At 35.3% G+C, this 15,606-nt stretch overlaps 1 protein-coding gene across 6 annotated transcripts in view; it reads right to left on the bottom strand.

Moving 5' to 3' along the window:
* Positions 1 to 15,606, bottom strand: part of Nfat5 (nuclear factor of activated T cells 5) — a 103,326-nt gene that overhangs the window by 19,618 nt on the left and 68,102 nt on the right. For all 6 annotated transcript variants that reach the window (XM_048792430.1, XM_048792429.1, XM_048792431.1 and 3 more), the window contains 4 exons: positions 13,485 to 13,657; positions 9,980 to 10,114; positions 9,809 to 9,861; positions 2,288 to 2,420 (listed from right to left, as the gene is read on the bottom strand). In XM_048792430.1, coding sequence (XP_048648387.1) covers positions 2,288 to 2,420; positions 9,809 to 9,861; positions 9,980 to 10,114; positions 13,485 to 13,657 — 494 coding nt within the window. The remainder of the gene's footprint in view (positions 1 to 2,287; positions 2,421 to 9,808; positions 9,862 to 9,979; positions 10,115 to 13,484; positions 13,658 to 15,606) is intronic.

Consider the following 15,606-nt stretch of genomic DNA (forward strand, 5'->3'; position numbering starts at 1 on the left):
ATTTTTTTTTTTTTTTTTTTTTGGTGGTGCTGGGGATTGAACCAAGGCATTGTACATGGGAGGCAAGCACTCTACCAACTGAGCTATATCCCCAGCACCAAAATCAGGATTCTTGAAGGTGATGCTCAATACTTCAAAGTCTTGAAGTTTTTTCTAACTAATAAATATAAAACCAATAAATCGGGGCTGGGGATGTGGCTCAAGTGGTAGCACGCTCACCTGGCATGCGCAGGGCGCTGGGTTCAATCCTCAGCACCACATAAAAATAAAATAAAGGTGTTGTGTCCACGAAAAACTAAAAAATAAATATTAAAAATTCTTTTTCTCTCTCACTCTCTTAAAAAAAAAACCAATAAATGACAACAACCAGATTTCAGTGTTTTCAGGATAGCAAAAACCATTAATACTATTTATTCTTTGGCACACACAGCCTTTCTCTTTCCCCATAACTGATGTAGAAGCTCATCAGGAAACAGATCCTAATATGTTAATTATGTCATCTTTTCCCTCATATTTGTGCATTCTTCTGTAAAATATTACATATCAGTATTTCATAACTAGCAGTTACTGAAGTACCTTAACTATATTAATTTTAAATCACATGTTTTGGATTTTTAGGCCTTCTGAGAAAACAAAAACAAAAATATTTGGACTCTTACTATAAAGCAATCTTCTTTCTCCTCTTATTTTGGTTGAAGCCAAAATATTATTTCCAAACCATGCCTTTTTGGTTCAAAGATTTTACTTATGACCTTTAGTTCTGAGAAAAATAGCAAGGGGAGTTTCATTAGTGCTATACACTGTGGCATGCCTTTGTAGCAAACTCACTGTAAATAACCAATACTGCAAAATTCAGACATAATTAAAAATAGGGAATTAGATGAATTAATTACCAAGACTAATTATAACTCTATTAGCTTCCATTTCCCTCATTTTTCTTTTTCTTTTTTTGAGATGGGAATCTCACTGTGTTGCCCAGGCTGGCCTTGAATTCCTAGATTCAAGCAATCCTTCTGTCTTAGCTCCCAAGTAGGTATATGCACCCCTGCACCTAGATTTGTTTCCCTTATTTTTTGATGCCAGGGCTTTCTTTCCAAATCACTTTTCTTCAACTTCTTCTATCTTACTGAGTCCTGAACTATTTTGGGGAAACATATTAATAAACTACAGATACGGGGGGCTGATAATTATTAAGTATGTCTGACACTGGAATAAACTGAATCAATAGTAGCCATGGTAGAAACCAAGCCTCCGTCAATGGAACACAGGAAGAGTTTCCATTTCTAAAATATTTTCCTTACTTCTAGCAGAAGGCTTTTGTCTTCTTCAGGCAACTAAATTAATGCAGGCAAACAACTTACAAGATAATTTTTAGCAAAAAACCATCAAACTTTTAACATTTTAATTATTTTTGTCACTGATTTCTTTCTAAACCATCTTATTTTGCCTAAATACTTAAAATCATATTTAAAATATTCACCACCAGTCTCTGAAACTTTTTGACTTTATCACATATTACTCCAAGCATATTTCTCACCTCTCTCAAAAATGCACCTTAAGCTGGGCACAGTGGTGCACACCAGTATCCTGGGGATTTGGGAGGTTGAGACCAAAGGATCACAAGTTTGAGGCCAGCTTTAGCAACTTAGCAAGGCCCTAAGCAACTTAGTAAGATTCTGTCTCAAAAAAAAAAAAAAAAAAAAAAAGGGACTGGGAATGTAGCTCAGTGGTAAAGCATCAGGTTTAAACCCCAGTACCAAAACAAAACAAAAAAGACTAGGTAAGAGAAAAAAAAAAAAAAAAAAAAAAAACACCATAAGAAGGTTGGAGTGTATACCTCAGTGGTAGAGCATGTGCTTAGTATGCAGAAGACTCTAAGATCAATCCTCAGCAAGGCACAAACAAACAAACAAACAAACAGAAACCCTATAACTAGCCAACTTAAACTATTAAGTACTTTCCCAAAACTGTCACTTACCTTCCCGCATATAAGAAATACCAATAAATGGTCATCCTTATTAAGTAGTGACCTGTAAAGTGGCTCAGGAGAATCTGATCTCAGAGCATTCCTGGCTTTTATTATTATAAAAGGTAAAAATGATCCTGCTAACACAGAAGTTGTATTCGATGGCTATCTTTTTAGGAAATAAAGCCATCTCCAAAATAAATTCACATTAATTTGTCACAGAGAACAACTTTTTCTCTTTTCTTGGCTGGTCTTCTTATCTTTTTAAAGAGCTAGAAATTAATTATTCATTTTTATTCAGAATTTTTCTTTTTGACATACCTGGATCTGGAGTGTAGGTGAATGGCTGAACATCATGGGATCTTCCAGCATTGGTCACTACATATATCCCCACCGATACAGGCAAAGTTATATGTTGGTCATGATATGGGGGAACCTTCACAATAAGATGGTTCTAATTTAAAGAAAAATACAATCGTCAGAAAAAAAAAACAATATTTAAATTTAGAAGACTAAATATATTTCCTATTAGCTTTAAAGTTTTAAAAGTCTGATTAGGAAAAAAAATGTATTTTTAACCTCAGGTTGATAGGTACTACTAGGTCATTAGTTGAAGATATCCTTAAGGTAGAAATCAAAATGTTTTACAATGGCTTTCAAGGTCCCTGCTCTGTCAACTTCATCTCACTCCCACTTCCCCCCTGCCTTACTACAAACTGACTTTCTCAGTCCATTCTTTTAACATACTAAACTCAGTTTTATCTTCCAATTGCTGTTCTCATCAACTGTAATATTCTTCCTTCACCTCCTCAAATGGCAAGTTCTTCACAGATTTTCAAATTTGATATAAATGTCACCTCTTAAGTGAAATCTTCCTTTGACTATCCTGTTTAAAGCAGAACCCATTCCGAACCTGGTCAGTTAATTATTTATTTCCATATCAGCACTTATTGACACTTGAAATTACCCTAATCCCCTGCCCACTCCACTTTTGGTCTCTCTCCAATAAATGTAAGTAAGCTCCATGAGGTTCCAGACTGCTCAGATACTTCAATGTATCTCCTCTGTTAAGAATGGCACCGGGCTGGGATTGTGGCTTAGTGGTAGAGCGCTCGCCTAGCATGGGCGGGACCCGGGTTCGATCCTCAGCACCACATAAAAAAAATAAAGGCATTGTTTTGTGTCCATCTACACTTAAAAAAAAAAAATTTAAAAAAATGGCACCATATTCAAAATATACTCAAATATACTTGTTGAACATTAGAGCAAATTATGAGGAAAAAAGTATGTCCATGAAATGCAAAGTCAGTTATCATGTGTTCTGTATAACCTCAATGAGATGTACTTCATAATGCAGTTCATTCCTCCCTACCACCTACTCATTTAAAATTAAATGGTTCAGTTTATTCAAACTTCAGTAAATAAGATACTTTTAGTTAGAATATATACATCTTTATAAGAAAAGGGCAGGGCTGGGGCTGTAGCTCAGTGGCAGAACACTTGCCTAGCATGTGTGAGGCACTGGGTTCGATCCTCAGCATCACATAAAAATAAACAAATAAAATAAAGGCATGCTATCCATCTACAACCTCAAAAAGAAATTGAAAAAGAAAAAGAAAAGTTCATGTGTGTTTCATCAGCATTTACTCAAGGGGGTTTCTTGGAAGATAATATGAACCACATTTGAACTTTTTCTCTTTTTCCCTAGTAAATTATAGTAATGGGAAGTAACACTAGGAAGGTAGTGATTATGCTTTTACTTATGATCTGACATGGAAGAGGCCAAAGCCAATAGCTGAGGGTGTGGTAAATTTGACATTTCTTTTTTTGGGGGGTGGGAAGGTAGCAGGGATTGAACTCAGGGGAACTCAACCACAGGAAAAAATAAAAAGCCTAGGGATATGGAAAGCCATATCCCTAGGCTTTTTTTTTTTTTTTTTTTTTTTTTTTTTTTTTTTNCAAATATATTTTATTCACTAAATCCAAAATAAATAAGATTTGAGTCAGTTAACTTTTAAGGTATTTTAGTTTTGTTTTTTTTTGCTAATGAGGATTGAACTCAGGGGTGTTATACCACTGAGGTGCATCCACAGCCCTTTTTATTTTGAGACAAAATCATTTAAGTTGCTTAGCACTTTGCTGTTGCTAAGGCTAACTTTGAACTTGTGATCCTCTTGCCTCAGCCTCCTGAGCTGCTGGGATTACAGGCATGTTTATTTCAGTTAGAATATAGCTGATGTTCATTAGAATATGGGACAGCCAGGCACAGGGGCACATCTATAATCTCAGGGACTTGGAAGCCTGAGGCTGAAGGATCAAAAGTTCTAGGCTAGACTTGGCAACTTAGCCAGATCTTGTCTCGAATCAAAATAAAAGAGGGCTGAAATGTAGTTCAGTGGTAAAGCATCCCTGGGTTCAACCCAGTACCTACCCCTCCACACACATAAAAGAAAAAAGGACAAATGAGGTCAAGTTTCAATTTCTGAGCACTTAATTTGTATCTTAAAAATACTCTCTAAAATAAACTAACATTAAAAGGAATCAGAAAGAACAAATGAAAGAAAGAGCAAGCTCCCTTTCTAATAGAATACCTCATAATTTAGCCATCCTGAAAGAAACCACACGTTTTTTAAATCAGGTTGAAAAACATGTAGTGTAAATGTGTATGCATCCTCAACTATTTGGGGAGGAGGATCTGAATGAATGTTTGGTCATCAAAAATATTCCAGTAATGATTCGACTTATAAGAAACAGAAGTCTACTTAGATACTACAATCACATCAAAGAAGCAGCCCACCTAGATTTACAAAATAACTGAGTGGTTGACTTGCCAAGCACTCTTCCACATCTAAATTATATGGCAAACTATATTTCAAATTATCCTTCTGAATAAAAAAACTGTTTCTTAGTAATTAATAATGGGATTAGTATTTAAAATTCAGATGCATATTTTATCAAAATACTTCTACCCTACTTGTTTCAGAGAGCATGTTTAAGCAAACCTAATTTGAAACTTTTAAAACCAAATGAACTTTTTGCCCCCTCAAATGAACCTCTCGACACTAATTCTTCATACTTCCTCAATCTGAATCTAGAAACTCTACAATCCATTTGAAATAAAACAAGGTAAATTGTGAACAGTAATCAAAAGTTGTTTTTTAACACTGCTTTCTTAAATTAGGTGCAATTAACTACCACTGAGCTAAGAATACAATATATACAAAATATCCAAAGGTATGGGAGATTTTATAGCAAGTATAACATTCTCTGGGGAAAAAGAGGGAAATGTTTGAATTTCAGTATCTTAATAAAAATCTGCTTGGATTCAAAATAACTATTTTTCCCACTTACAGAAAATATTTTTTGAGGTATACAAGCAACGGGGCTACATATTTTTCACTTTTCTGTGAAATAATTTATCATTGCCAAATTCATTTCACAGCTGGGGATATATGTAATTGGATTGGAAGAAAGACACTTTGCAAGATTTCTATTAGAGCCAATTTGAAATACCTATCTTCTAAACATGCAAGTCTTTGTTTAGACTAGTTTTCTTATGAATTCCCCTGAGAATCTTCTTCTAGCATTTCTTTCAAGAATTTCTTATTTATTTTAGTCTTTTGGGTATCTGGGATTGAACTCAGGGTCACTTGACCACTGAGCCACATCCTCAGCCCTATTTTGTATTTTATTTAGAGACAGACTCTTACTGAGTTGCTTAGTGCCTCGCTTTTGATGAGGCTGGCTTTGAACTTGCCATCCTCCAGCCTCAGCATCTCCAGTCACTTGGATTACAGGTGAGTGCTGCTGCACCCATCTCTTTCTTATTTATTTATTTATTTATTTATTTATTTATTTATTTATTTATTTATTTTTGTCCCGGGCATTGAGCCCAGCAGCTCAGGAGGCTGAAACAGGAATATCTCGAGTTCAAAGCCAGCCTCAGCAACTTAGTGAGGCCCTAAGCAACTTAGCCAGATCCTGTCTCTAAAAACATATAAAAACAAAAGGGCTGGGGATGTGGCTCATGGTTAAACAATCCTGGGTTCAATCCCTGACACCAAAAAAGAAAATCTGATAATGACAGATCATATTATAGTTTGTTGTTTACATACTTGCTTGCAAAAATCTCAGACCTCCTACATTTAGCCACCAAATAAGTACATAATTCCTTTGCATTCTATCACATGTCTTACTTCTATGATTATTTTTCTTTAAATCTATTGTATCTGACCTAAATGCCCTGTTAGGAAGGAAAGAAGAGAAAAGAGTGAGAAGGGAAGGACCAGGAAGGAAAGGAAGGTAGGGAGAAATAATGACCTGTTAATATAAAGTTCTACATTAAATAGCAAATTAAGATTAAAATTTATTGGGGGCCGGGAGGGGAGATGGGAATGAGAAAGACAATAGAATGACTGGACTTAATTTTCCTATATTCATATATGAATACATGACCACTGTAACTCCACATCACGTACAACCACAAAAATGGAAAGTTATACTCCATGTATGTATGATATGTCAAAATACATTCTACTGTCATGTATAACTAAAAATAAAAAATAAAAAAAAATTTAAAAATTTGTTGGGGCTATTTTATGATATAATACCAATGTTTATTAATATTATGTAGCATTTATAAGTCTTTCATTCTCTAGAACTTGTCTCTTATTTATAAATCTGTATCATAGGAATAATTATAACAGAGCATTACAAATAAGGGGAGTTACATTTTTTTTAATATTTATTTTTTAGTTGCAGTTGGACATAATATTTTTATTTCACTTATTCATTTTTATGTGGTGCTGAGGATTGAACCCAGGGTCTTGCACGTGCAAGGCGAGTGCTATACCACTAAGCCACAACCCAGCCCTGGGAATTTACATTTACCTAATCAATTTGTTAAAGCAAAGTGTCACAAGCCTATAATCCCAGCCATTCAGGAGGCTAAAAGCAGGGGGATTCTGAGTATGAACCCAGACTGGGCAATTCAGCAAGACTGTTTAAAAAAAAAAAACTGGCGGGGGAAGGAGGTAGAAATGTTGCTTAGGTAGATGGCCACTAGGTTCAATCTCCAGTATCACAAAAATAAAACAAATCAAAACAAGAACATAGTCACAGCATACAAAATATTCCAGGGATAAGTTAATTTTCAGTTAGGATTAAAATTCTAGGTATATAAAAACATGACTGAAATTAGGATTTGAAGAGTCCTCAGAACAAAGAGACCTTAGACCAGAGTCCTCTTTTCATTCAACAGGAATAAAATGAATGGAGAAGTTTTTCAAGAGTATCTTCCCCTCTACCCCAGTCAGTACTGGGGATTGAATCCAGGGGTACTGGATTCAATTTGATAGGAGTATCTTTAAGGCTTTGGCCACTGGACAAACTAACAATTGTGACTTATGATGAGCTCTCTGAAACATGCCGTATCAGTTCTGACCTCTGATGGAACTGGAAACTACAGGTCAGGGCACAGTGAGCTACATCCCCAGTCCTTTTTATTTTGACACAGGGTCTCACTAAGTTACCCAGGCTGATCTCCAACTTCAGAACCTCCTGCCTCAGCCTCCTAAGTAGCTGGGATTAAAAATGGATGTCACTGCCTTTGGCTCATGATTGTCCATTAATCGGCTAGTATTATGAGGATCACAGAAAGGCCACACAATATTGCCCCCTAATCTTCAGGAGTACTCTCAAGGAAGCTACTGCTGGTTTACAAGGAATAGGGATGGTCTGATCAAGGAATATAAGAAATCATAAAAATGTCAGGGTTAGAGCTCAATCTTGTGCAAGAGTTTATCTTATAGATTAGACAGCTGAGGCACAAAAGTGACTTTTTTTTTTTTTGAGAGAGAGAGAAAGAGAGAATTTTTTAATATTTATTTATTTTTTTTAGTTTTCGGTGGACACAATATCTTTATTTTATTTTTATGTGGTGCTGAGGATTGAACCCAGCGCATGCCAGGCTACCGCTTGAGCCACATCCCCAACCCTGACTTGTCTTTCTCAAATAACACAAATTGTTCATTACAAAACAGGTACTAGAACTTCAGTTAAGAGTGGTAAAGAACCCTAGGAGATACTGTGCAGTAGCATACGGGACAAAGGAATGACTTAAGTTCTACTTTTGCAAGTAGTATAAAGCTAAAGGAAAGCTTTCCACATGGCATTTGTCTGGTTATGTAGGAAGCTCCAGTTCTTGTAATACTCTATAATAAAGAATTAACTTTACTCAAAGAAAGATCTGTTTTTTGTCCTTGGTTATTGGGAGGTGATCTCTAGGATCCTACAATTTGATAGGAGTATCTTTAGGGCTTTGGCCACTGGACAAACTAACAACTGTGACTTATGATGAGCTCTCTGAAACATGCTGTATCAGTTCTGACCTCTGATGGAACTGGAAACTATAGGTCAGGGCACAGGCAATATACAATCAAGTCCAAATAAAAACTCTGGACACTAAAAGCTTGGGTGAGCCTCCCTGGTTTGGCAGTTCTCTGCAAGTTGTCACTCACCGATGAACTGAGAGGAATACTTCCATAAAGCTGACAGAAGCTTGGCTTTTAGCTCCCTCTTGCCCTCTGTGTCTCCCTTCAGTTGGTTCTGATTAGTATCCCTTTGTTGTAACAAATTTATAATCACATGCAATTTCTAGAGTTCTATAAATTTTAGCAAATTATTCAATCTGAGGAGAAAGTGGGAAAACCTAAATTTTAAGCTAGGTATCCAAAGGGACAGTGACCTGGAGACTTCTAAACTTTTTGGCTGATGTGTGAAGTGAGAGTAGCCTTGGCTATTCCCTTAGTCTTGAATTTGGCAATATATTAAATTTAAAATGTTTTATATTTTTATTAGTTTTTTTTAAATACACAAAGGAATAAAACAATATTTAAAAACCACAAAGAAATTACAAAGTTTTTGGATAAACTGGCTATAGTCTCCAATTCCTGTCTCTTCCACATCTCTGCTTGCTTCCATGTTCTCTTCTCTATTGCTATCAGCTCTATACTAAATTTTAAGCTTTGGGTATTTTACACTAATTAGCTTGTCCCTTCCCCTCTGTCCCCAATCTGTACCTATACACACTATTCTTCTGCATGAGCCATCTAACTAACTTGCTCATAGATTTAACCATTTCTTCTGTTAGTTTCAATTTCTATGAATTTGATACTATTTGCTCTACTTATTAATTCTTAGGTTTCTGTACTTGTTTTCTAGCTGTTTTTCCTCTAATGAGGAAATAAATAATAAATAATTTTAGAGAGCAATGCATGGAAAGGTCCTACATATACGAATTCTATCCCCCTCAAAGACTTTTTAAAAAAATTTTTTTTAGTTGTAGATTTACTCATTTTTACATGGTGCTAAGGATTGATTGAACCCAGTGCCTCACAGGTGCTAGGCAAGTGCTCTACCACTGAGCCACAACCTCAGCCCCCCAAAGATTGTGATAACTGTGTCCAAATTTAAGGAAATAACTTTAACAAATATAAAGCACCTGACACATAAACAGGTACTTAATAAATATTGGTTTTCCTGTGATTTAACTGTACTGTAGGGTAAGATAATCCAAATCCTTAAAGAAAATACATTCCAGGAAAGAAATGCTTTATTTATTAACAATGGCAACCTTTGCTAATGCTCTTAAATTTTGAAAAGAGAGAACTAGTCATGTCTGGCATCAGAGGAATAATTCTATTTCAGTTAAGGAAACTCAAGAAAAAAAATTTTGAGTCACATCAATCCCATATAATGATGAAATTTAATCTGTTCAGAAATTATTTTCAGAACAAAACTGAATAGCTCAGAGTAAAACTTATAAAAAGGCTTAAATTATACCTGATGAAACAATTCCATGTCGATTTCAGCTTCTGATTTCCAAGAGTTTTCATCTGGTTGAAATAAAAACAGTGACTTACTAATTTTTGAACAACTGTTTTACTCTGTGGCTAAGATTGTATCTTTATAACAAAGTGAAAAATCTAACAATCTACTAATTTGCCTACTTACCAGAAACATTTTCTTGGAAAATAACTTTAGTTCCTTTCAGAAAGTTCTTGCCAATTAAAAACACTTCTTCCTCTCCTTTCACTGAACAGCTATGTAAGCTTTTTTTTAAGATCTCTGGCACTCCTGCTGGTTGAGCTGTGGGTATACATAAACATTCCATGAAAAGAACCATCAACATTTACTTCTTACTTAAAATCAACATGCAATTATATATTGAGTTCTACAAGTTTTCTTTGTTCACCCTGAATTTAATGTCCTTTACTCTACAACTTACAGAGGACAGAGAAAAAAAATTAGAAAATATATAAATTTCTAACAACTACTGGAAGATATTACAGAGCTAAATAAGTGCCTAAGATGAGGTTTTCATTTATTATATATCATCTTTGTTTTCTCATTTCATGAATGATAAACCTAATGATGTTTTTGTCTTAATAATATTTTTTAAAAATTATAAGCTTGTCCCAGTCTTAACCTTTAAATGTCAGCTGTACTATACCATTACATTATAGAATCCCTGAGTAACAAGAGTTATGTGGGTGGTACTGAGAGTATATTAAAAGATCTAGGCACAGGACCCAGAGACCTCAAACCAAACGAAAACCTAAAAATAGATTAAGCCCACTTTTGGATCAATCATTCTACCAGGATGGTTTTCCGAACCAGGAATCTTGAGATGAAAAAAAAGATGCACTTATTTTTCAACTACAAAGATGAAATAACCACTACTAAAATTAACAGACAAGTACTGAGGAGCTAGAGATAATAAGAAAATTGCAATTAGCCTAACAAACTTCTTTAGGCCAGGATTTCCCTAAGAAAGTGTGAGAAGTTGAGAGGGGAAATATGGAGTTAAGCAGAGCTAAACAAAAGGATATCGCTAAGCTTTTCATACTGTGATATGCTCTATAAATATCCAAAGGTATCCTTACTGACACCCATTAAGGACTAGCCGTCCAACCAATAGATACAAATAAGTTTCAAGTACTCAAGAAACTTCAGGTTATCAGAACCTGATTGAAAAAATCACACTGTCACAGATTACATTACTTGCTGTTTTAGCAAATCTTTACAACACATGTGTTCCAAAGTCAAACAAATATTGCTCGTCTAACTTGTTAATTTATAAATTAATGAGACTTTTCACTATCTTTGGAAAATTCAACTTCAGTTCTTTTAAGATATTTACATATTTTATTAATAGTTAATTTTATTTTTATAATAACATAATGCGCAAAGTTGTGTTATTGTACAAATGTTTACTGCTCCCCAGGCCCTTCTTTGTAGGAAGGCTATAATTCTTGTCCCACTCACATCAAGCTTAGTCATATGACTTGTGTGGATAATGAAATGTGAATTGAAGTAATGTGCCAAATCCAAGAGAAAACCGAAATGGGTTAATAGTGGTATCCTGGCAATTCTATATCCTATCAAATAAAAAATTAACTAATCAATTTACTTAAAAGTAATTTTTTAGGGGGGGGGGACTACTGTGGATTGAACTCAGGGGCACTGGATCAATGAGCCATATCCTAGCCCTATCTTGTATTTTATTTAGAGACAGGGTCTGAGTTGCTTAGTGCCTTGCTGTTGCTGAGCCTGGCTTTGAACTCGCGATCCTCTGCCTCAGCTTCCCAAACCGCTGGGCTTATAGGCATGTGCCACCATGCCCGGCTTAAAAACAAAAAATATACATGACTATATTGTCTGCAGAATTCTTTTTTTTTTAATATTTATTTTTTAGTTATAGATGGACACAATATGCTTATTTTATTTATTTATATGTGGTGCTGAGAATTGCACCCAGGGCCTCACACGTGCTAGGCGAGCGCTCTACCACTGAACCACAACCCCAGCCCTGTCTGCAGAATTCTAAAGATGTTATTAAGAAAACCTATGTACAAGAATCTAAGGGTAATTTTTATTTCCCTCCAAGTAGTAAGGATTTAACCCAGGACCTCTCACAACATGCTTGGTAAGCACTATACCATTGAGCTATATCCACAGCCCTCCATGGCTATCGTTAAACTAATTCAAAGCACGAAATTGGTTACCATAGAATATAGAAGGCATTTTGTATTGATTTATTATAACATAATAAGAAATATACTTTCAAATCATATAATTTATCAGTAGGATATTGGCATTTAGGCATTTAATTGGTTGTGTGTGAGGGGGTGTACTAGAGATTGGGTGTGGGGGGTGTACTAGAGGTTGAACCCACTGGAGATTTTACCACTGACCACATCCTGAGTCCTTTTTTATTTTGAGATGGGGTCTCACTAAGTTGCTGAGAATCTTGCTAAATTTCTAAAGTTAGCTTCACAAATTGCAATCTTCCTAACCTTAGCCTCCCAAATGGACAGGATTACAGGACTATAAGCCACCCAGCTTCAAAGCTGGATTTTTTTTTTTTAAAGAGGTCCATTTTTTTCAGTTGTTGATGAACCTTTATTTTATTTATTTATTCATATATCGTGCTGAGAATCGAACCCAGTGCCTCACATGTGCAAGGCATGCGCTCTACCACTGAGCTACAACTCCAGCCCCAAAGCTGGAATTTTTTTTTAAATTTTTTTAATATTTATTTTTCAGTTATGGGCGGACACAGCATCATTGTTTGTATGTGGTGCTGAGGATCAAACCCGGGCCGCACACATGCCAGGCGAGCGCGCTACCGCTTGAGCCACATCCCCAGCCCCCGCTGGAATATTTTTTAAGGTCACAATGCATAGCATAAATCCCGGCATTTGTCCTTCTTTCCAATCAAAATCTCTAGATATAACACCAAGTATGTTTCTCCTCTCCTCCCTTCTACCTTCATTACCTTGAGCCCCTCTTCCTTTTCTACTTTCATCTCCCTGATTCCTTCTATCTCTCATTCCAATTCCAATCTTGCTTAGTAGCCTATTTCCTTTTCACCTCCCCCTCTATTCCAACTGCTCAAACCTGCCCCCAAAGGTTATATTCATGCAAATAAATATAAGCCAGAAACATAATGGAACAAATATTTTTTTAAAATATAAAGATCTTTTGAGTCTTTTGTAACACTGTATTAATTATTTATCCTTCCTCTTCCCCCCATATGCACCCTACCCACACTGCCTAATTTCAAACCTCAAGCTTCCTAAAGTAGTTAGGATAAAATTCAAATTCTTTAGCTCAACATTCAATTGTCTTTATGAAAGAGAGCTTGTTTAGCTCTCTAACCTTAAATCTTATGACTTTTTCATGCGTATCTTTTTGTTCCAATCTTAATAGATTTTTTTCAATCCCTCCAAAAAAAAAAGAAAAGAAAATCACATCCTTTCATGAAATATGTTTATATGAGGATCTTTTGGGGCTCAAGTGATCATCCTGCCTTAGGCTCCCAAGTAGCTGGGACTGCAGGTGCATGCTACTGTTCCAACCCTTGACTACAGCTTTTAAAATTTCAAATTTACATGACCACAAGATGGAGTATATGAAACATCTAAAATTTAACGCTCCATATTTTCTTACTTACTACACAAAATCGGAGAAGAGGGTGTTTGCAATGTCAAAGTAGAGCCATCTTTCCTTGTGATATTAACTCGAAAAACCAATCTGGCACGAGTGCTTTTTTTCTTGGAACCAGCAATTCCTATTCTGGCTTCAACATCAGCATTCCTCAACTTCAAAATTCCTACACAGTCCACACTAACACAGAAAAAAATATATTAATTGACATTTTGTTATAACATAGTACAACATTCTTAATCAAACAAGTTTTCTTTTAAATATTTTTTAGTTGTAGTTGGATACAATACCTTTGTTTTATTTATTTTTATGTGGTACAGAGGATCGAACCCAGGGTCTCGCATGCGTGAGGCGCGCAAGTTCTACCTCTGAGCCACAATCCCAGCCCCAAGTTTTTTTTAAGAGTATTTATCTATAAATTCTCTGAACATGTAATATAGTTCCAAACTCAAAAAACACAGAAGTATAAATTCTGAACATTCATAGTTCCTAATCTTCTCAATATTTTGGTTATAATAATGGAAAAATAGTAGAGATGAAAATCACTATTTTAAAATCTAAACTGAAGTAATCAGTGGCTTATAAGAGCCTATTTCTTTTTCTTTTCCATTTTTTCTCTTTTTTTTTAGCTTTTTATTATTCTGTGTTCCTATTTTCTTACAATGAATGTTTTCTTTTTTCTTTTTGGTGGTGCTAGGAATCAAAACCGTGGTCTCACACATGTTCAACACTTGCTCTACCACTAAGCAGCATCTCCAGTCCCTGTTTTTATAATCAGTACCTCTCTTACTTTCTTCCTTTACTAAATACATTCACTTTTACAACTTTCAAAAGCTACCAGTCAAAAAAGCAAATCTTAATATTTCTCAATAACTAACCTTTCATCAATCTATTCAAAGCAGCTTTCAAAAGGCAAGTGGTGGAGAGCTTGCCTAGCAAGTATGAGGCAGTAGGTTCAATCCTCACCACCACATAAAAATAAGCAAAATAAAGGCATTTGTCCATCTACAACTAAAAAAAAAAAAAGAGGAAACTGAAAACCAAGTAGAGAAAAATCTGTAACAGCTATCTATTACAAATAATTACAACCCAGGTTTGCCCCAAATCAATATATTTGCTAGTGGCATGGTTCAATTTTAGGACTAAGGATCTTTTACAAAAAGCTTAAGAAAAAAATAAAAATGTAAATCTTTAATTCTTCAAATATTTTTCAGGCAGTGAAAATGCACAAGACAAAAAAATGCATGACCTTAGGATTTAATTTTTTTTAAATAAAGGAAAATAAAAATAAAAGATGAATTTAGACCAGCAATATGTTTTTCACATCAAAATGGGTCAAGACAACGCATGGTTTATGTTGAACTGTTTCTAAAGCAAACATTAAGAGCAGAATTTAGAAAGGCAAATTGAACTGTTTATGATTTTTATTTTCAATTTTAATATTATAAGTCTTTTTTTTAAATGACCTTATTCATTTTTATGTGGTACTGAGGATTGAACCCAGGGCCTTGCACATGTAAGGCGAACGCTCTAACGCTGAGCCATAACCTCAACCCCAATATTATAAGTGTTAATAAGTAAATATCTGTAATTTTCTAAAAATCCAATATTTTACTTGGTTTTCATTTCCCTAGCTTTCACTACAGCAATTTCTCAGCAAATAGCAACAGAATTAAATTTAACTCATTACCATTCTGTAGTAATTTTTAAAATTTGTATTATGGTTTGAATATGAAGTGTCTCCTAAAAGCTCTTATTAATGCAACAACACTCAAAGATGACATGATTAGATCATAAGAACTATAACCTAATCAGTCCATCCTAGTTTGAAAGAGCTGGCTGCATGGTAACTGTAGGCCAAAAGGGTGTGGCTGGAGGAAGTGGGTCATTCAGGAGGTACCCTGAAAGGGTGCATTCTTTTCCCTGTATTTCTTAGCTCATTCTTTCACAAGTGTGTGCACTCATGTGTACTCTCTCTTTTTCTGTTTCCTGATCCCACCATGAGTTAAGCAGCTTTCCTCTGCTGGGCTCTTCCCCATGGTGTGCTGCCTGAAAGCAATGCAACTGCTGTTAGTCCAGAGCAATAGAGTCAGCCATCTATAGACTGAAACCTCTGAAACTGTGAGCCC

The sequence above is a fragment of the Marmota marmota genome, unplaced genomic scaffold (genome assembly GCF_001458135.2).
Source record: "Marmota marmota marmota unplaced genomic scaffold, marMar, whole genome shotgun sequence".
NCBI lineage: Eukaryota > Metazoa > Chordata > Mammalia > Rodentia > Sciuridae > Marmota > Marmota marmota.